Source organism: Drosophila serrata, unplaced genomic scaffold, assembly GCF_035046125.1.
Source record: "Drosophila serrata isolate PLE 108 unplaced genomic scaffold, ASM3504612v1 contig_240, whole genome shotgun sequence".
Lineage (NCBI taxonomy): Eukaryota > Metazoa > Arthropoda > Insecta > Diptera > Drosophilidae > Drosophila > Drosophila serrata.
This window is the reverse complement of record NW_028257138.1, coordinates 1,750,173-1,772,433: the sequence shown is the minus strand read 5'-3', so window position 1 is coordinate 1,772,433 and position 22,261 is coordinate 1,750,173. Positions and strand designations below refer to the sequence as shown.

At 39.2% G+C, this 22,261-nt stretch overlaps 2 protein-coding genes across 12 annotated transcripts in view; one reads left to right on the top strand and one right to left on the bottom strand.

Annotated features, from left to right (window-relative positions):
* Fas3 (fasciclin 3) overlaps positions 1–22,261 on the bottom strand; it is a 292,347-nt gene that overhangs the window by 3,710 nt on the left and 266,376 nt on the right. For 5 of the 11 annotated variants that reach the window (XM_086830395.1, XM_086830396.1, XM_086830397.1 and 2 more), the window contains 5 exons: positions 7,640–7,960; positions 6,509–6,868; positions 5,975–6,409; positions 2,667–2,697; positions 9–1,565 (listed from right to left, as the gene is read on the bottom strand). In XM_086830395.1, the coding sequence (XP_086686521.1) occupies positions 977–1,565; positions 2,667–2,697; positions 5,975–6,409; positions 6,509–6,728 (1,275 nt within the window). In that variant the 5' untranslated portion in view covers positions 6,729–6,868; positions 7,640–7,960 and the 3' untranslated portion in view covers positions 9–976. Of the gene's footprint in view, positions 1–8; positions 1,566–2,666; positions 2,698–2,893; positions 3,873–5,974; positions 6,410–6,508; positions 6,869–7,639; positions 7,961–22,261 lie in introns of those variants that run through there. The other 6 variants (XM_086830399.1, XM_086830393.1, XM_020945116.2 and 3 more) reach the window with 2 other exon arrangements.
* LOC110178107 (uncharacterized) lies at positions 8,327–21,556 on the top strand. The gene has a single exon (XM_086830408.1). The coding sequence runs from the start codon at positions 20,852–20,854 to the stop codon at positions 21,452–21,454; it is 603 nt and encodes a 200-aa protein (XP_086686534.1). The 5' UTR covers positions 8,327–20,851; the 3' UTR covers positions 21,455–21,556.

Sequence of the window (22,261 nt, the reverse complement as noted above, 5' to 3'; positions counted from 1 at the left end):
AACCCTTCTTAATCTTAACCGTTTTTATTTTCGTTAATTAAATATTAACCATACGTTTTGTGTAAATTAATAAAAAAGGGAAAACAACTTGTATCAAAAGGTCCTAAGCTACAGTTATAGTTTTTGTGTCGCTAAATGTTAACTCAAAGTTTTCAGCCCTTGAAATTAAATACTAACGTGATAAAGTACAGAGTGCTCGGCTTAAGATGTACACTTTCCACTAGTACAGAGTGACTACAATATAAATACGTGTAAAAAACAATGATTTTGTCGCTTCATGCTTGCCATGCAATTGCATTTCGATTGAACGTATTCGATAATAACTTAATTTCACGCGGGCATCAATCTCTCTATGATATGAATCAGTTTTCATTGATCTGGTTTTAGGTCTTAAATGTCTGCAGTTTGGTTTTGTTTTTGAGGGTGTAAGGAAACGTTTATGACTTATTACGAAGCTTAAAGACAATCTTTGGAGTCAGTTTTGTGGCAGGCTTAAAGGTTTGCAAGATTTATACGAATTTTTCGTCTCGGTAACTATTGGGGAATTTTTAACATTTAACTGTTATTATTATTTAATTAATTGTTTTTATTTTTATGTAATATATTATCCTAAGGCACTTGTATTAGTTGATTCGTTCTAAGGGCCTCTGCTTATAGCTCGTTGCTCTTTAGGACACCGATATGATTTAATTTGGAAATAAATATTTCTGAACACAGTTTAGCGATAGGATAGCAACACCCAGAAAACTAGATATTTTTGGTACATCTTTCTGAAAAATGCTAAAATAATCTTTTCTGTTCATTCTGTTTGCTATGTCTACCTCGGCTTCCCTGCCAAAAATTCCCCGATTCGCCACAAAACTGCTCCATTGCATTCCTAATCCTGCTGCGCTTCGCTTCCTGTTCCCAAAAGAGTAAAAATAAATAAATATGGATGTGACACGCGCGCACACAGACACAGGGACACGTGGTACGCTCAGATTTCCGTTTCCTGTGGTATCTTTGGCGTCGTCGGTGTGGCTGCCGTCGTCGTCGTATGGCTATTTGCAGCTATTGTGTCACCAATTTGCAGCTTCTGTGGCTTCGGTGGCGTTGCTGGCGGAGCCTTGGCCTTGCCTCGTCCTGACAGCAGCATGGCCTGCTTTTCGATCAGTTCGCGTTGATCCTTGGGCAGCCAGCGCGAGAACCGCGACTCGGGTATGCCCAGCTGGTTCCCCTTCTGCAGGAGATCAGCATGCTCAGTGCCGTCCTCCTTGTCGCTCGCGGAACTCCTCGAGTTGCGACCTCCTGCCTGACTCATCAGGATACTCTTCAGAGGACGAGTCGTGGGATTATAGACACTGCTCTCGCGATCTGTCCCATACTCGAAGCTGTCGTCGTCGTCATTAGGCTTGCGCCTCGTCTCCACGGAGAGGCGATCCTGGGTGCCATTGGGTGCCGGGGCGCCATTGGACTCTCGCAACTTACTGGCGCCCAGAAGGGTGATGCCATTGGGGGTCTCCAGTAGGGCCACGTTTTGGCCATGGCTCTGTTGGGTCTCCAATTCCAGTTGCTTATCGCTCTGACTGCTCGGAGTTTTTAGTGATTTTTTGGTAATTTTTTGTATAATATTTTAGATTTTATATTTTTCGTTTACGGTATTTAAGGTATTTTGGTGGGGGTTTTTGTGGGGTTGTCGCAGTGTTGTTGTTTGTTGTTGTCCATACACACATATGAAAGTAGTAGAAAAAGAAGACAAAACATGGCAAGAAAATGGTTTGCGTTTCTTTCTTTTTGCTTATTTATTTATATTATGCTCTATTATTATTATTATTCTTGTTTGTTTTTTGTGATGCATTAGCAATGTGGCTCTAAAACTATAGAGTCTTATGTTGTTGTTTTCTATGCTTTTGATAACCTCTAGATTCTATATTTTTTGTTGGAATGATTTATTGGACAGCGACAATTTTTTAACATTTTTGTTTAGTAAATGCGTGAGACAGAGACAGCAAGAGAGCGCTGGTATGGTATTCAGAGGGTAGGACAGAGATAGACAGAGACAGAGGCTGACAAACAACGATTTTATGTAATTTTTTTCTTTTTTGGTGGGCGGGCGAGCGAGCAAAGTGGGCGTGGCAGAGCGACTAGCGAGCATTTTTAAGAGTGTATAATGTGTGTGTGTGTGTGTGTGTGGCAGCATGATTTATATTTTTCCAATGGAATTTTGAATTTTATTTTAAAGCTTTTTTTTTAAGCTCCAAGACATTCAAATACAAGACGAAACACAGGACTTCGTGTATGTGTGTGGTGGGGTATGCGTGTGCTTAAGCTAGGTTTTTGTAAATTTCTTAAATTTGTGTTCTCAAAAATGTAACCTAAGATGAGATAATGAGAGCTGTTCTATATCAAGAGATGATGTAAATGAACGAAAATTAAATTGAAGCCCCTCGAGACCGAGGGAGATAAGAGTCACATGCAAGTAGACGACAAACAAACACACATCCGAAACTACATACGCAAATATTATTTTAGTAAAATGGATAAACGGATTAATGGCATTGGAAAATTAAAACCAAAAATTAAGCAAACCAGATACCGTTGTTGGGTTAATTATGTTTTAAATGTGGCCTTGTTTTGTTAACCTTTCCCGAATCAATTTTTACGCTTTCTGCGTTCATTGTACTTACGTTTCGTTTGTGGGCGTCTTGATTGATTTGCCTATTTGGAAGAAAATACATAAAGTTAATTAAAAAATACTTTCAAATACAAGACAATCATTTGCACTATATAAGAGTGATTTTGTATGATTAATGATAGATGAAAAGAGATAAGACTTCCCCAACCCTAAAAACATCATCATCTTCATCATCATCAGCATCAGCTTGTTACTTTTGCTAACATCAAAACGTACATATTTGTCAATTTTTGTGGTTGTTTATTTTGTTTTCGTTTGTTTACTTTACAAAGCTCTAAAATTACAAAAGAACAGCTAGAAAAATAAAAACGCATTAAAATAAATCATAGGCATTGATTTGATTTGATTGATACGCGAAACAAAAATGAAGAAAAAATACAGTTTCTGATTGAAAATGCAAACTGCTGGCAGGTCGAATAGCTTAAATAAATACGGGGACGAGAAAAACCAATATGTGCTGGACAAAATATTATACAATACATTGGATTATTTTGATTTATAATTATGTGTATATGAACGTTTGAGATATATATTCGAGTGCACAGAGTCAAGTTTAAAGGATTTGAGATTCGCGACTTACGAAAATTGGTCACTTAAAATTATTTGGCCTAAGGTAATGGTTTCATTTGTTTTGTATAATTATATATTATTTTTATTATTCGTTATTAAATTGTGCACTTTTTGAGATTTGCATTAAAGTATTATTTATATTTTACGAGAGAGCAAAGTGTGGTAGGAGATATTTATATATATTTCGTGTTTTCTCTTCTTTTCCGGCTTGCTTTTAGCAAACTGGGGCACACACACAGCAGAAAGAACCCAAGAAAATAGTTGGGTTTACAAGGTGCGTGCCGGTAAACTGGCCAAAGAATTGGTTGGAAACTTTAAGGGGCTCGCTTGGCCTAAACGGACGTATTTGGCGGTTTGGGAGCCTCAATGGTCGTTCCATTCAAATTGTGCTGACTGCCATTGCCTGCGGCTATAACCGCCGCCGCCGTGGCAGCTGCACTCTTCTTCAAATCGGCCTTCTTTTGCGCCTCCAACTTATCGGTGACGGGGGGCGTGGCCTCCTCCGATTGTTGCGTGGTATCGATATGCTCATCGCCGTTATCGCGACCATCCAACTCCTCATCGTCCTGGAATTCCGGATGGATCTGGGCCTCGGAATCGGGGCCCACGTCCGTGTTCAAAGTGGCGCCTGTAAAAAACATCGAAAACAACCAAAAAGAACTAACATTTAGCTTCTTGTGCAGAAAGAGAGGGGGGGAGACAGGTTGAAAGATAGTTATAGAGAGAGGCAGAGCGCGACTCGATCTTGAAGATACCACAAAATTTCCATAATAAAGTTGAGGTTAGTCCATTTACCAAAGTAATGCTTATCAAGCGGAAAGTACAGGAGATTTTATAAATAAGAATCGAATATAGAGAAACAGGGAATTACATTTTACATAAAGGCATAAAATTAACATTAAAAGCAACGAAAAGTACTTGATTTTGTTTTGCAGAATTTAGTGACCAATTTTCGGTTTTTTAAATGTTAGCTCTTCTTGTTGTTGTCATTTGTAGACACTTTTGCTCAGCGAGAGTAAGAAAGAGAATTGCACAATTGTCTTTGTTAATCTTAAATATCTAATGTATATATTATTCTTTTTATATGTGTATATTCTGTATTATATAATTTTAAATAATCCAATACATAATCTACAAATACAAGAATTCAAAATAATCATTTGGGATGAACGAGTTATGGCGCATGAGCGACAACCAAAAAAAGTATTTTGTGTTTTGCCTATATGTATAAATATATATTTTGTTTAAACCTTTTTAGCTTATAGGTGTTTTCAATCTTTGTTCTTCGTCTATTAATTATTTATTTTTAATTGTTGGCTTTAGTTTTCATCGCCCGCTCCCCCTGTTACACATTCATGTGTTCTTTAACATTATGCATTCGTAAAATACATTGTTTACAATATTGTGTTATTATTTTAAACTGTATCTAATTTTTAACTATTTTTTTCATTTAAACTACATTTTGTATTTGTTTCCAATAATATTTTCATAAATGAATTTATTAATTTTTAATTCGTAGCTCGACTGCATTTTATAGTCCCAAAATATTACGTATACGCACAGGTGTTATTATACCCTTGAAGGGTACTATTATTTTAGTCAGAAGCTTAAAAAGCTAGGAAGGAGTCATTTCCGACCCTATAAACAATATATTCTCTTGATCAGCATTAAAAACTGAGTCGATCTAGCTATGTCCGACAAAAATTTATTTTTTTCAAATTTTTCAAAATTTGAAAAGGGGTTACATCGTTAAAATTGTCAAAATTAAAAAAAATACATTTCTGTAAATTTTACAACTAGGTATGCAGATTTGTAAATCTACTAAAAACTAGCACAGAAAAGTTTTCCGAATTGAAATCAATGCACTTTTGGTTTAGTTATGATATTTGAAAAACTGTAATTTACCCAAACAATAAGCATAAGCATAAGTATTACTAAATTTTAAGTTTTCTTTGAGGTATAGAAGGCTAATTAAAAAGCTTTAACTAAAAACATTCAAAATTGAGGTTAATTTGTTTTTGGCTTAGTGAAGATCGATTGCAATTTGTATATAATTGTATACAAACTTCTTTTGTTTTAAATTAACTTTAACATTCCATTTCTTTTAGTTTTATCTTTATTTTCAACAAAGTTCTAGTTGTAATCTTATTATCTCTTTGATACTCGTACACATTTTTCCCGGCTCAGTTACGAGTTGTGTTTTTTTTTTACCCCAAAACTTGTTGGCGAAAGTCAAGTGAAATTTTTTTAATTAGATGAGCTTTCTAGGGCTTGCCGCTCGCTCATCCGAGGGAAGGGCTGGAGGAGCGTCCTCCTTCTGCTAGGTTAACGCTAATTAAAATTTAAAAGCCGCACAATGCGTCGAAAGTTAACAACGGCTTGCGGCGAACCTCAGGCCCCGAAACCCATATGTACATATATGAATTGCAGGATGGATGGGTGGCTCTTGGTGGAGTTGTGTATGTAAAAGTGGGTGGCTTCGGAGGTTTTTTGGGGAGTGGGGGTAGGGGGTGGTGGGTGGAGAACCTAAAGCCAGAAATTATTGTTAGCATAGCTGATGATGAGACAATAGTGGTGGTCATTATGACGATGATGATGATGTTTTTGTTGATGTGGCTGAGTGGCTAATGATGATGACATTGCGTTGCGTTGTTGTTCACCCACGAAATTAAAGCAAAAATGTGTGCATGGAAAATAATAGTAAAAAGGTAGAGCAGTGGCTGGACTTACCGCCAAAACACCATCGACCGGTGGCGCGGGCAAAGAGAATCAGTAGGACAATCAGGACCAAGACAGCCACAGCCACCACAATGCCAACAATGGCGGCCACGTCGAGGCTGCTGCTCGGCGGTTTGCTCGACGAGCTAATCCGCACCTGGTAGTCCGTCATGCCCAGTTCGTTGGTGGCCCGCAGTTGGTACACTTTCGTGGTGTCCTCCAGCGTAAGTCCGGCGATGGCCAAAGTCACATTGTACTCGTCGTTGCCCAAATACTGCGGCTCGTACGCCGAGTAGCGTCCGTCGGTGCGTCCTTGTGACACGATCGCTCCATCGATAGTCCACTCGATTTTGGGCTGCGGGCTGGCCTTAATGGTGATATTCACAATGGCAGTGTGGTCGAGATACAATCCATACACGGCGGCATCTACCTGATGGATGGGGGCATCTGAATAACACAGAATTGGGGTTAGAGCTATATATTTGCAACGGCGGAAATCCTACATTTTCCTTAAATTATTTAATGACACTATATCTATACACTTACATCGCACATTGATAATGTAGGCAGCCTCCTGGGGCGGCAAACTCTCGCGATCGGTCTGATGGTGCGAGCGACAGACCAGCTTCCGGTTGCTATCCTCCGGCGACAGATGCCACTGGATCTCCTGCTCGGAGGTCGACAGCTCGACGTTGTCCCTGGAGTTGCTGTTGGTGTTGGAGGAGGGACGGATGTCCAGGGGTGTGGTGCGCTTGTTGGCCGGCATGCTGTCGATGAACCATGAGATGTTCGCCGGCGGGCGACCATCACGAACGGTGCAGCGAGCCTTGAATTCGGTGTTCTCGTTAAAGTAACCCTCGCGATTTGGTCGCGTCAGCAGCTCAATAATGGGCTGCTGTGGACGCACTGTTAAATTGAGGAGAAATAAAAGGAATTTTGTTTAGAAAACTTAAAGGGTTCAAAGGTGAGAACTTAAAATAACTTAAAAAAACCGTCAATAAACTAATTTTAAATTACAACGAGCTGGTTTACTTCTTGTTATACCCTTGCAAGGTACTATAATTTAAGTCAGAAGCTTGAAACACAATGAAGGAGTCATTTCCAATCCTATAAATCGTATTTATTCTTGATCAGCATCAATAGCCGAGTCGATTGAGCCATGTCCCGAAGAAATTAAATTTTTTCAAAATTTTTAAATTCTTATAAAATTGTCAAAAGTTTACCAAAATTTTAATTTCTTTAAAAATTTAAATTTGACATGCAGATTTATTATCCTCATAAAAGGTAACATAGGAAAGCTTTTCAAACTTAAATTCATGAATTTTTGGTATAGTTATGAGTTTTCTAAACATTGATTTGTAGTAAAAATTGCCATATATAAACATCAATAAATATTGTTATTATTGTTAGTTATTATAGATTTTTGATACGATCTTATTCAATTTAATTGCAAACGGTAATGGAATACAAGCTTGCTGAAGTAAGCTCTCGTTTCGATTTGAACATTATTTCGGGCATTCATAGTACAAAAATAATACGTATACGCACGGTGTAATTATACCCTTGCAAATATTTTAAACTTATTTATGATCGATTTTCGATTCGATATATACTGAAATTTGTTTCCTTTCTTGCTTTCAAGATATTGTAAATATATTGAATGTTTGAAATACTCACATGCCACGACCAGATCGATGGTGCCCGACAGCTCCTCGCCCTCGACACCCAGACTGCACTTGACCTGGCCATTATAGCTGGCCTTCACCCGCTCGATGCTGACGCCGCACTGGCCGGCGGTCAGGCCCGCTCCGTAGTAGGTAAAGCCGGGGGTCTTGCTCCACTCGGGCGACAGGTTGAGGACCTTCTCCTCGCCCGGGATCTCGATGCGGCAATAGTTGATGGATCTCCCGTAGCGGCACAGCAGCTCGGTGCGATCTCCCTCGTTGAGCAGGGCGGTGTTGGGTTCCACGTTCACCTGCTGCGACCAGGTGAGCGCATCTGCAAGAAAAAGACAGAGGCAAATGTTAACAAAAGAATTGCGTAATTCCCTTAGGAGTATCTAATAGCTGAGTGCCAGAGTATCGCATAACTGAGGTATTCTCATTTTTGTCTCGGGGCACGTTCCACCTTGCAACACAACAGGGCTCCTAATGTCTCGGTGGCAATCAGGCAAATGACTGTCGCATTTAGCAGACAGACACCTGCACGTTTGCATCTTTAAGATACGCATCTGCCCAGGTATTGCCACTGGCAAACAATGCGGCTGCATTTTCTCATTAAGTTTCAATTAAGTTATAAGTTTCGTTGGCTTTTTTTCCCTTTGGTTTTTGTGTGGAAATTTGTTCGCAGTTAAAAAGTTTTGCTGGAAAAGTTCTCCCGGCTGCAGCTTGTTTGCCATTCTTTTTCCAACGTTTTCTATTTACCAATTAAGACATTTGAGTATTAAACGTTTTGAGCCAAAGTGGAACTTTCCGCTTGTTTGTTAGTCAGTCTTTGTTTGCCTGACTTGGGCTTCGGCTTTGGCGGTTTATGTGGCGGAGGAGAGATTCTCATTTCTAATGAATTTTGTCAGAGTTTACCGAGAGCGATTTTTAATTTATTTTATATTAAATTTATAAACTGAGCTTAAAAATGGATTAATGTTGTCTTCAATGAATAAATGAGACAAGCAGTAAATGTAAATGCAGTGAAATACAATATATATTGCGTCTAAATAAATAAATATTTAAAATCAGATAGTCTGAATGGTATTCAATGTCCTTTACTTGCAGATAATTATATTCTATTCTATGTTTATTTCGATATGTTTAATTTAAATTGTCTATAAATTTCAATAAGATAATAATATCAAATAGCACTCAATGTCTAAAAGTGACTCAGACATCAGATAATCAGCTTCACAGCTTTTCATGATTCTCGGAATAGAAACGACCTGTTATTATTTGTATTTCGAGCAACACTTTTGGGAAATTGCTCTTCGCCCCGACTAATTTCCGTTGATGAAAGCCGCAAAATTGCAAATTGTGGCATAAACATGAAGTGAAGTCCGGGCAGCTGCGGATTAAAGAGCAGGAGTGAGGAACAGAAGGAGATCAGGCCCCAAAATGTGCAGCTGCGGCCAAAAGTGAATTGATTTCTTAGCTTCTTGCATGACTGACTGACGGTCTGAGTGAAGTTTTGTTTGGTCAGCCGGAAACGTGCGGAAAGCCAACAGAAAACGGAATGAGATGCATTTGCGTTCGCATTCGACTTTAAAAATCGGGTCAGCCAGCTGGCCAGCAGGCCGTTCGTTCCATGTAATGTGAAACTTTTCGGCCGCCCCATGAGATGTCGCTTAACTTTTGACAATTGAGTTGTGCTGCAATGAGATTTTTTCTCAATTTTCGCAGCATGCCACTGTTTTTTTTTTAGTTTAGTTATTCGCACTCGAATTTGTATAAAACCCATAAAACCACTTAGAGATCTCTTTGCTCCCTGCCAGTGCACCGCATAGACCAGATCCCCTTCTCACTCCTTCCGAGAAGAAGTTTCAAGCTGCAGCTTGAATTTCCAGAGTCAGCAAGAATCGGTTCACACTTCCCACACAAATAAAACCAAGGGAATTGCTACAAACTGTGGAGTGGATTTAAACCGAAAATAAAGAAGTTCCGCCCTTGAAAATACCTTGGTATTTTGTGAGGGAAAGTTAAGGAATTAATAGTTATTCATTAGTGATCCTTCAGTAAAAAAGCTTGCTCTGAAAGAAATTAAAGAAATAATAATGCAAATAAGTGCATTGTTTTTCATCAGAAGGTTGGGAATACCTTTTTATGAAAAAGGCTTCTTTAGATTTTTATCTGGACAAATGCTAGACGCCCCTCTTACTCTGCGAGTAATGGGTATCGAAAAAAAGGGAAACTGTTGCAACTGAACAATGTCACATTCACAGCAATGAAAATAAAAAAGAAAAAGCGCGGACGACGGGCAACATTCGAGACGTTGTGTCGACATACGCTCCATAGCCATGTGTGCTTATTCACAGCACAAATCTATTTTTTATCCATTCTTCCTGCTGCTGCTGCTGCTGGTGATATTTATTTATTTAGCTCTTTTTTGTAGCTGGTAAAAAATCGTCATCGTCGTCGCCGTCCTCGGGGCTCTCAGATCGCCACTCCGCGTTTTATTTGATGCCGTGTCTGCAGTTTTCACAGGAACGGTTGTCCAGTTCACTGGCCATGCCTCGGCGGGGAAAGCATTGGACCAACTTGAAGTGATTTTCACCCCCATTTCCCATTTCCCTTCAGTTGTGTCCCCGTCTGTAAATTGTACAAATAGATTTCATTTAATGCCCTCACTCGATTCCCAATAAAAATCAACTTTGGTTTCGGTAATCCCCATCGCAGACACACACGGCCCCCATTATTGTGGCTATTGTTTCCTTTACAATTTCTGCTTCTCTTTTGGCTACGTTAGCGTCTTTTGCCCCCGAACGTGATTTTACTTGAATTTTGTGTTTGCCTGTTTTGATTTTCCAACGGAAATATTTTTGGTTAAAAGCTGTGTCCCATGTTGCAACGGGAACAATGGCGCAAAATGTATTATTAGTTAGGTAAATCTTTTCTAATAAGTGGTGAAGGAGTCATTTCCAACCCTATGATTCATATATATTCTTGATCAGCATCAATAGCCGAGTCGATTGAGCCATGTCCCAAAGAAATTTAATTTTTTCAAAATTTTGAAATTTTCATAAGGGGTTACATCGTTAAAATTGTCAAAAATTGACCAAAATTTTAACTTCTTTAAAAATTTAAATTTGACATGCAGATTTATTATTCACATAAAAGGTAACATAGGAGAGGTTTCCGAATTAAAATTAATGCTTTTTTGACTTAGTTATGAGCTTTCTAAACATTGATTTGTCGTAAAAGTTGCCATATAAAAATGACATAAATATTGATTTTAATAATGCAAATATTTAAGCTTAGCTATTATAGATTTTCTATACGATCTTATTCAATTTAATTGCAAATCGCAAAGGAATACAAGCTTCGGCGTGCCGAAGTACGCTTCCTATGTTGTTTGAATATTATTTCAGGCATTTATGGTCCCACAATACTACGTATACGCACTGGTGTAATTATACCCTTGCAGGGTACCATAGTTCTAGTCAGAAGCTTGAAACGCAGTGAAGGAGTAATTTCCGATATTCCGATCAGCATCAGAAGCCCAGTCGATCTAGCTATATCCCAAAGAAATTTATTTTTTTCAAAATGTTGAATTTTTTACATCGTAAAAATTGTCAAAAATGGAAAAAAAATGTATTTTAAATTTCCGATCATTTTATGCAGATTTGTTAACCAAATTATAGCTAACACAGAAACGCTTTTTGAATTGCAATAAATGTATTTTTGGCTTACTTATTATATTTTAAGACTTTGATTTTCCCAAATATTTGTCAATTACAGAAATAGGCATATTTACTGTTACTGTTAATGTTATGCCTTTCCAATAATGCTTGAATTTGTTTATCACAAGTGAGTGTAGGCACTTGTTTTAAATTTTATTTTTGAGATTTAAAGAAATAATTCTAAGCAAAATGTTCTTTTTATCTTGCCAGATTTATCCCATTGTGGCCAGCCTTCTTGTTGATTTCAATAGAGCAAAGAAAAGCGGCGAAGCCAGCACATGTGAGTGCAAATCTGGGGCTGCTGTCTACCACAAATTGGTATGCAATTTCCGCAGAATAAAAGGAAAAATCAAATGCCACATGAACGAGCGAGCAAAGGTACATATGTATGTTATGTATCTATGTATATGTATGTATGGACAACACAACTGGAGCTGGAGTCTTTCTATAAGCTCCAATATATCAGCATCGATTTATCAGCTACCTGCATTCGGGCAATTGCAGATCAATATAAAAAGATAATTATTGCTGATTTATGGGTGGCTTTCCATCTCGAAGCGGCTGGAAGTCAATGGGAGTTAAACAACAGAGTTCAGAGCGCCAAAACTTGTTATTGTTAAACTTCTGACTTCACTTTTTTTTGTGGTGTGTGTGTGTGCAATTTCTTTTTACCTTTTCGATTTTTTCGTTTTTTCGGGTTTTCGTTTTTCATTTTTCGTGGCTATTAATAATGATTGGTTGTTACATCAAATTGCCGTGTCGCGGCCTTTTACTTTTTGCTGACCAGTCTTGACCATTTTCTATTTATTATTGCGATTATTTATGGCCTTTATCAATCAAGTTTATGTGTACAAATTTATTGGCCTCTGTTTTCTCTTCTCCCCCCTCATTTATGCAGCAGAGAGGTGCAAATGTGTTAAGCCATAGCCGAAAAGTTGAAAGGAAAGTCTGTAGAAAAGTGGCACACAGGTGCATTTTTAGGCGAAAGTTTTAGAGGGCTTTTCCCTGTAATTTCGATATTCCTTTTTCTTTTTTTTCGTTTTCCCAAGATTTAGATATCAGCCTGCCCTAGGTGAAAGTTAGCCGAAATTCAATGGAGGAAAGGTAGGGAATATATCCGTTTATGTTGCGGTCCCAGCCCTTCATCCCGTGATGTTACCTTCTTCAGCCAAATGGGACCTGAGCAACGAATCCTCCCCATGGAAGTTGACAATTGACAATTGTACATAGTATTGATCCCCCAGTTGATTAACTTATCTCAAAGTCCGTAAGGAAACCAAATGGTGGCAAGTTGTATCCCCCTAACGAATACTTTTATAAACATTATGAAATAAGTCAAGGATTACTGACTTAATAACAGTTATTACTTCATTAATAAACTCTCTACTTTTATCGCAAGTATTTGCTTAACAATTAAGTAAGTGTATCCACTACCAAATATTGATTTATTTACTCATGTTTGCCTAATTCAAGGCCTGATATTGATATAAATATAAAAATTATCATATGCTTTCGCTATGTCTTTCAATCAATAAACAATACGCATAAATTTCCAATTGAATTATTAGCCGAATTTTCACTTTCAAGTCAGGAACAGACACTGAACATTTGCATTATTTATGGCCCAATTTGAGTGAGTTTCCCTTTACAAACAGTCTGCATTTGTTTTCCATATTATGAATGTGCTGCTTCGAGGACTTGAAACATGGCAGATATTCCCAGCTGCCAGTTAATTAATGCGAGCGGAGACAATGGGTTTGGGCACCTCATTTCTATCTGCATCTTGCACTGAGCACCCTCTACTTTTCGAAGGGCTTATAAGCGTCTTAGTGTAATTACCTGACAATGCAGCCAAGTGGAGACAAGTAAGGACAAGTGGACAAGTGTACAAAATGCCAGCCAGGACAAACAGTTTGCATATTCAACAGCTCCGGCTCCTGCTCCAGGCACTCCGACTTATTAAAATCGAAGGAATATTATCATAATTAATGCCCAATGCCCCAGCCAGAAGTGACATTCGGACCGCAAAACTTTGTCCGCATACTCAGTATAAATGTATGCTAAAGTTTGGCTTATTAAGCAATATATATTATATCATATATAGACAGATTCGGAGAGTCCAAAGCGTTAAAGTTGGCACTGGACACATGTGATAAATATTGCGGTTTTATTCCTCATAAGTTGGGGAAACAGAAGCCAGGCGGCAGGTTCTATAATTTCTCGTTGAGCAACATGTTTCTGGGCAAAAATTATTATGCGGCTGTCTGGCTTGTGCAACTCGCTTTCTTTTGGCCTTAACCCTTTAAGAAGCTTATACAAATTTGTGACGTTGACAGCGTCTGCCAAACTGTTGAAGACAGAAAAATATAACATATTCCACACCAGACGAAGGTTGCCTAATTTAATGCATAAAAAAAGGCACACGCAAGCAACAGACGTGGCAAGAACAGCTCAAGGGAGGAGTTTAACAGCACGGGAGTCGACTGCCTGAATATCCTTTAGCTTCAATATGTTTCTAATAATATTTTATAGTTCAAGTTTTTCGGAGATTCCGCTAGATAGTTTTTACCATTTGATGAATTTATGTGGAAGATTGTTTGTTTTCCTTTTCAACAAATTATGTATTTGGTTAGCACTCCATTTAATAATAAACCATGCTGGAAGCCTATGTCAGATCCAAATATGTCTAGTAGTCAAACCTTGACCAAAAGTCGTATACACCCCGGTAACACCTTGAAGAACATTAAGTTAACCCAAACAGACGCCCCAGGGGAAAGCCGCCGCCTACGAAACCGGCTAGAATACGAGGCAGTAACAGCAGGACTCTCTCCGAAGCGGAGTATAAATTAACATAATTTTCATATACACGCGCTAAAAGTTGCAACCACACCTAAACCTAGGACCTGGAAGGATGAAGGATCCAGGATCCACGCCCCTTTGAATTATGGAATAAAAAACGAAGTGCAGGGAATACAAGAGGGAGGAGAGGCCTTGAGAGATACATGAATTTCCTAAGTAAAGTAAAAAATAATATCAAAGAAATTGTGTGTGCCTATTTTTTTCTTCTGGGTAGAGTGAGACAATGACAGCGGCCCAACCGAATGACAGTTATTAATATATTCGCAAAAAAGAAAAAAAAGGGAGGAGGTCCCCAAATTGTTGCTGCCTATTTTTTAAGGATAAATGTTTGGATGGCCGCCAAGAAGTGTCGCCAGCGATTTGCGAGACATTTATCAAGCCGCAGCACAAAAATTATGCAGACAGAGGGAAATTTTCGAGAAACAGAATCAGATTCAGCATCAGCACCCGGCCAGGCCAAAGGTAGATAAAGTCAACTGAGTATATATTTTTGCGAGTATGAGAAGCCAGACGCAGACGACGTCGCCGGTGCGAGTCTGCGAGTGGGTTTTAATTGTTTTTCCTATTTCGCCCTGACATTGTCACAGGATGTTATGGCAGGGAGGACTTGTCTCGGGCAACAAAATAAATTGATCTGCGGTTTTTGGCCTCATAATTTATGTGCCGAGTGCGAGAGATGCTGGGAGAGGCGGAGGTGGAATGCGAAATTTGACAAATGGCTGGAAATCACAAAATGGCAGACTTCCCCTGCCAATAAAAGGCGGGGGAAAACAGAAAAAGAAAATAACAAAAGGTCTTCTTGTAAATGTTAACGAAAATGACATTAATTTTATGTTACTGGCAAGCGAAATCAATTAATTATTGTTGCTGTGAAGGCATACCTTCGTATGTATATATATTGATCCCTATTGGTGTTGACATATCTACATGGTCTGCCCGTTTAAAGCGAAACTTTAATTTTTGGGGAACAAGCTGAAACCGCGGAGCTTTGTGTTTAGGTAACTTTGAAGCAATTAATTTACGTTAATTTACGACTGTTAGAGTTAACTTAATGGATTTTATGAGGCGCAGTGCAAGGATAATCAATAATAAAGATCAGCTACAAACTGCCTGTATATGAATATTATTTTTTCTTTATAGCTGCTAAAAATAATTTAAATAAAAACCCAATGTCCAGTAATACATTTACCAATTATTTTTTACTTTTAGAGTTGATTTTTTCATCTCTTTACATATCCATCAATCTATAAATAATATTTACACTTCGTTGCCTTTACACACAATTTGTTGACATTTTTTTTTTGCTTTATATTCGCCTTAATTCCTCTCTCCAGTTAAGTTGCCATATGCGTGTCACCCTTTAATTGCATAATTAATATGCAAAACTAATTTGTATGTTAAATATGCGATTATTTACATTTGCAATTTCTTTTTGCATACAATTTCTTTTGTATTTATTTGCCCATAAGTCCATAAACCAAATTACTTGGCCATGAGTAATCATGTGTGTATTGCCCTTAACGGTTCGAGCCCGGTTTCCAGTTTAAAGTTTGCCAAGTTTATGGCGTTTCTGCTTTCTGTTTGCTTTTCGCACTGATCCGAGATCTGAGTCTGACTCAGACTACGAGTGTCTCTCTGCTGACCCAATATTCTTGAAAATATAGAGAGGAGCTAATTGTTTGTCAACGTTTCAGACACGTTTGAAATGCTTTGCTAATTAAAGCATAAAATATTATGCTGACAATGGCAGTTGAAAAACTTTCTGGCTAAAAGATGAAATAAGTTTTAGCTTGCTGGCCATCTGTGTTTGCTTTTCGCCTTTAATTTAATTGCCTTTGCTTTGAAGGCAGCAACTTAGTTTGGCAACTAAGCGCTTTTCACGAAAATCATCACAAAATGCAACACTTGCCGGCGTCCGTGACTCAGTTTCCATTCACATGCAAATCGGCAATATATACACATACATAAGTACGGATAGAAGTGGGAAAAACAGAAACGTGTTTTCTCAGCCCCCAAGGCTGAGAGTGGTCAGAGCTGCAACTCGGCATTAGATCTCCAAGACGTGGCCCGTCTTGGCCAAGGTTAGCCACTTTGCCACTGGCTTCTGATGTTGATTTTCCGTGGCTGTGACCACCGATTAACTAGCTTTAAATTTTCACATGCATTCTTTCTGGTGGAAACTCATTTATTTATACTATTTTTATTTTTTTATCTCTGGCGCTTATTGTATAAATTTTAAATGACAGACGTGCTGGCCGGGCAACCTTTGGTAATTACAGTTTATTAATAACATTTTCATATTAACTGTACAAATGTTGTAACAAAAACAATGCACTTGTATATTATATATACTTTTTAATGCTCCTTTTTGCTGGCTATTTTGTTATTAATATCCATTGACAGACTGTTTCTGGATGTGAATTATATGCCACGTGCATTTATTATTCATAAACCCTGATGACATTATCTAACCAAATAAAACTCTGTCGCAAATTGTCAACAAATGTTGTGAAGAGGAAAAAAGCATTAATAATGTTCTGAAAAATGCTCAAGATGGGGAAATTTATTTGGCATATATTAATAAGACAATTGATCAGAAATAAATGGATAACATTTTTAAACATATTACAATATGTTATATTATATTATGCCATAAACATATTCCTATAACTCTATTATGACCCCTTTGCAATATGGTATACATTGGTATACATTTCTGAAGGAACTCCGTCAGAATTCCACTCTCTCCGGACTATCCTGCGACATCCTGCCTTTGGGCCAAACTGTCAAATCATCAATCATCAATTTATCATAAGAATATTCAGGGGAGGCGGAACCCTTTGTTGGAGCTGTAATTAAAATGTTATCTCTCTTGCTCGCTGTTCACACTTTCTCCTGAGGGGGTCACTCCGGGCTTTTACTTCACTAAAAACTGAGGAGGTGACGACAAACGACAAATGTGTATGTTGGGGGAGAAAGAGGGGGTATAGGGCCACACTGGGGGTCAAAGGTGCGACGACGCCTTGAGCTGAGGTTAAGTTTGCTCTCACTGCGCCCATTTAACCTTTGGGTGTGTTGTGTCTGGCCACGGGCAAACATAATTGAAGTCATAAATAACGAATTATGTTGTGAAAGCTGAGCCAGGGATATCAGCAGCAACAACAACAACGGCAGCGCATTTGTTTAGTTAACTTTCTGCTCCTACAGCTTCAGTTTCACACTTTTTGCATAATTATGACAGGCCCCCGGGGCAAGGAGTCTGCGGAGGTGTGCCGAGAGGTGTACAGGAGTTTAAGTTGTCCGAGTTCCTGGCTAATTATGCAAACCTAGCGCAGGCCAAAAAGATTTATTATGATGGAATAACTTTTTAATGCAGCCAGGGAGGAGAACGGAAAAGGATACACGGGATTCGTCCAGGTAGGTTCGGCTCCTCTCTGTCTAATTAAAAGCTCCAACGCTTTGGGGGCAGTTTTAATAAATTTTATGATTTTGTTTGACATGCCTCCGAGGGAAGGCTTCGCTTAACTTCCTGTTGCGTATGTTTGCACTTTTTTCCCAGGGTATTTGTTGAGTTTAAGGGGTATATTCAGTTTCGGTTATAATATATACTATAATCATAGAATAATCTATCTATTTTTTAGAGCTCTTGTGGGACTCGGGGTCCAAACAAGCTTTCCTTAAAGGAGTCTGTACACGGTATCTGAAACTCGATCAACTCCTTCCATACGTAGGAGAAATTATGAAATGAGAATATTGTTAGATGAGAGAAATGCACACACACCAGAAGCCTCGTACAAATAGTTGATGGGATGAAAACTTTTTGTTTCAACACCGCCAGCGAGGTAGTGTTTTTAATTAATGAGTTCTGAGCCTGGCGCTCTCCCTGCCCTTAGCAGCCCATTGGATGCCAATAAAAGTGCATTAAACTGCCATTCGTCGCTTTTGCTGGAAACACTTTGCATTGAACACGGAGTGTTCAGCGCTAAGAGCCTGATAAATGGCTGCGAATATTTCGTCAGCATTCGGACTGACCGTCAGTCCGTCTGTTGGTTGCTCTTATAAACAGTTTTTTTTCTTGTTTCCTTCATTGTGTGCTTTTCTTTTTTTTTTTAATTAAAACAAAGTCAACTTGCTGTTATCCAAAGGGGACAGGAAAAAGGGTAAACGCTGTTGGCCAACCACAAACTGCAAAAGTGCATTAAAAATGCATTTTAATATTGGCAGCATATTGTTGTCTGGTTGCAGGTCTTTTCTCTGGGCGTTCGAGCGTTCTTTTGTATTGCAAAATCCATCATCGGTATTTAATGTTTTCCCTAGTTAATTGCTTGGAAATAAGTTTACACAAGAAATACGTTTTCGCCAGTAAATTAAATGTGTCTTCCAATGAACTTTTTGAATTCTATATTTGTTATTAAATTATCAACCTGAAACTGCATTAGTTTATTCATTGTAAAAATATTATTATTATTTAAAAATTTTGTTTACTGAATTTCTGAAACCTCAACCAAAGTTGCCTTGTTATTTCCTGCATTGTGCTGCCCAAAACTTCTTCCATTTAATATTCATCTCATCTTGACTAACCATTTTCCTCGTAATTAATTGCTGGACATTTGTTGATGTTCTGCAAAATAAAAAAATGGCTGTCAAGTCTTCCGCTCAGCCCGTTTCCGTTTCCGGACCGAGCAGGACTTGTGTGCAGATTTCCCAAACGAGCACGTTTGCTATGAAAATGAGAATGAAAAGTTGCCTGGCAGTTGCGAAGGAAACCGAATTACATATTTCAAGGATTACGACGACGACGACTACCTGGGAGGACCTGCAGCTCTGCTCATTTGCGCTGATTCCGAGCGGAAAACGTTTGTCGCCAAATTTCATTTCAGCTGTTCGCCTCAATTCGATTCGATTGACATTAATTAATGATTGTTTCGACTCGATTCCCAGCTAGGAGGAGCATTGATTTACGTTGTCATCGATTCCCCTGGTCCTGGTCCCGGTCGTTGCCTTATTATTATGCTGGCACAGCGACAATTCTCCGACCGTCAACCAGCAGAAAGCGACAGGGATCTCAGCGTCTCGACGGCTCTACCACGTCCCTTACGTCTCCCAATCCCAATCCCAGTCCCAATCCCAGGCCATTGCCATTGACGACGGGAATCGCTTGGACGGGTGTTAATGATGATGAGCTATCCCTGTCCACGTTCCTGTCAGTGTTGCACTCGCAAAAAGTCTCAGCAAATTCGCATGACACTCCAAGATAGAATATTTAGAATACAATTTAAAATCCTAGAGGGAAAATCTACACAATGTGAGAATTCAAGGTTGAAATATTTTAAAACTATTTGAAATATTTTTAAAGGTATTTGAAACTTCATTTGCAAAAATTAAAACTTTGATAGATTTATGCACTTTTTTGAGTGCATCCAATGCTTCCTCCCTTTATCCTTGCAAATCTCGCAATTGCGGTCCGACTTCGTGCCAAGTTTCAGTAATTATTGTCGAAACCAGTTTGGACTTTGCACCCCAACTCCACTGGGGAGCAATATTTAATTATGGTTTCGGCTTAGGACTTGAGGTTGTGCGGCATTTGCGGCTTTTCCCTTGAATGTGTGTAAGTTTATCAATCAAAGGGCAATTTGGTGATTAGCATTTAACCGAACTTCCTTCCATTAGCCGATAGAGCAGACAATTGAAAAGTCAGCTAGCTTACTTACCGGCAATTCGATTCGACTAAAAGCTTGCGGAGCAACTATTAATCTCCTAAAAGCCAAGGGAACTGGGGCCTCCTCCACCTTCTTCTCATCCTCCTCCTCACAAGTCATTAAAAATGGAAAGCAGGTGGTCAAGCTCGGAGTCAGATTTTTATATGCAGTTTATGGGTTCGATTAGCTAATCGGATCGGATAAGGAAGCAAACAATGTGCGCTAGTACTATATTGTTTGCATATTTCATGACCTTTGACAACAATCAAGCGGGAGTGGAAAATCCCCGAAAGGGAAATCCGTTCAGGAAAATGAGGCCGAGGGGATGGGGAAAAGCTTTCAGCTATCGCCAAGCAAATCCTTGTGGATTTCCACGACTCCACAGCCTTGCATTTCTATGCAAGGCAGGACGTTTCTTCTTCGAAAGGGAAATTGCGCTATAATAAATGTCAGAGTTCCTTGTGGGAAATTCCCCTTCCCTTCCCGCCTTAACTGAATTGTGGTTGAGGTGAGTGTTAAATCTTAGTGCATTAAGTGGATAGTTTTGCCAAGGAAACAGTGGCTCTCTCTGGTAGAGTATGCTCTTAGCCTAGCATATACCAGAGGGAATCATACACGCGTTGGCACAAATGTACAGCATACTGTTGCAATTTCTGTATACTCTATAGAATACAATTTTATATTTAAATAGGTATTTCAAAAAAATAGTTCGAATCACTTCCTTTTTATTGATATGACCCCTTTCCCCTTATAATAGATCCCTAATAATTAATATAAAGAAGTTCGATAATATTTATTAAAGAAACCTCTAGAACTTAGCAACCAAGTTGCAAAGCAATCTAAGAGTAAGGCATCAAAGCAATCTAGAACTTTTAACTGGCAAGCAAAATTCAATCCAATCTAATTCAATTGTGAAAGTATTCTTCCTTTCGAATCACTTCCAAGATGTCGGACAATGTGGCTGTGAACATTGTCTTCAACGCGTTACTATGCGGAGCCACTGGCTATGGTCTCTTTAAGATCGGGCCTTCAGAGCATCCCTGGGCCTTTACCTCATGCCTGATAGGGTTGACCCACGGGATTGTGGGCCTGGTCAGTGGTTTGGCCGGTGATGACACCGCAAAGAAGATTCAGGAAACAACCGCCGCTATCATTGAGATCGTACCGCTGCCCCTGGTCAATGTAGATCTGTTTCTGGCTGGCGAGTGTAACAAAATTGCACTGGGCCATGGCCTGTTCCTGGCCCCGCTGACCTTGAGCGTGATTCTGGCCTTCTGGAAGACCGAGGGCGGTGAAGATGAGGTCTTCGGAACCGTACACACCCTGAAGGTTTTGACCATTTTGGGCAATATTACCTCCCTGGTCTTCCTGGCCCTAAACGAGGGCAGCGGGTACATGGCCGGCATGGCCGTTCTCGCCTTCGTGGCCAAATTCGGGGCCGATCCTTGTGAGGAGCACGTATACGAGGGCAGCGGCGACCCGATCAACTATATTTCCTGGTCGGCCTTTTTCATCCTTACCGCTTTTGCAGTTTCCGGCGAAAAGTAGGAGGCAGGTGATCCCCAGGGCCTTTAGCAAACTTCGAAATTTATATGTATGTTTTCCCCCAACTGAATGGATAATTAAATTATTTGTGTAACTATTTTTAAATATTACAAGGGTATTTGTACTTCTACAAGTCTTCTGAAAATTACTTTCTTGCAACGTTTCATATAGATATTTTTATTATATTTTTTATATATGTAGATGTAACCCTAAGTTTCCAGGTTTAACTATTTCCATGCCAAGTTAATGCCACTCCAGACAGGGTTCAGAGTTTCCCTGCTTTTCCAATGACTTTCCCCTACCTAATGCTTAAAAATGCTCTACAAAATTTGCATAAATTTAGATTAAACAGCACACAAAAGGAAGAGAAAACTATTAAAGTTTTCATTTGGCAATTGAATTGGTTTTTTTTCTGCGAAGACTGCCAGCTGTGCACACAAGTGTTGAGGGGTGTGTCCCGGCCGGGTGATATAGGGACTGGGGTCGGCATTGGGATGATTTTGACAAGACAAAGAGACGGGGACAGGAACCGGGGGTAGGGGTAGGTAGTTCACCCTAATTATGTCAGAGTGTGTAAAGTCAGGCGGTTGAAACTCGAGCGCTGCGGAATTATGTCATCAACAGGAGGGGAAAAACAAATGCAGTACAGGAGGAAAGAAAGGAAGAAAAAGCCTTGCTCTGCCAGTCCGTCTGCCTTTTGTGATTAGCTTGGTCATTTGGAAATTGAGACGTCGAGAGGGCCGCCTAGGGGCTTCTTCTTTACAGATTAGAACCGGAGATTTTTGGGCTACTTATGGGTTGGATTTAAGA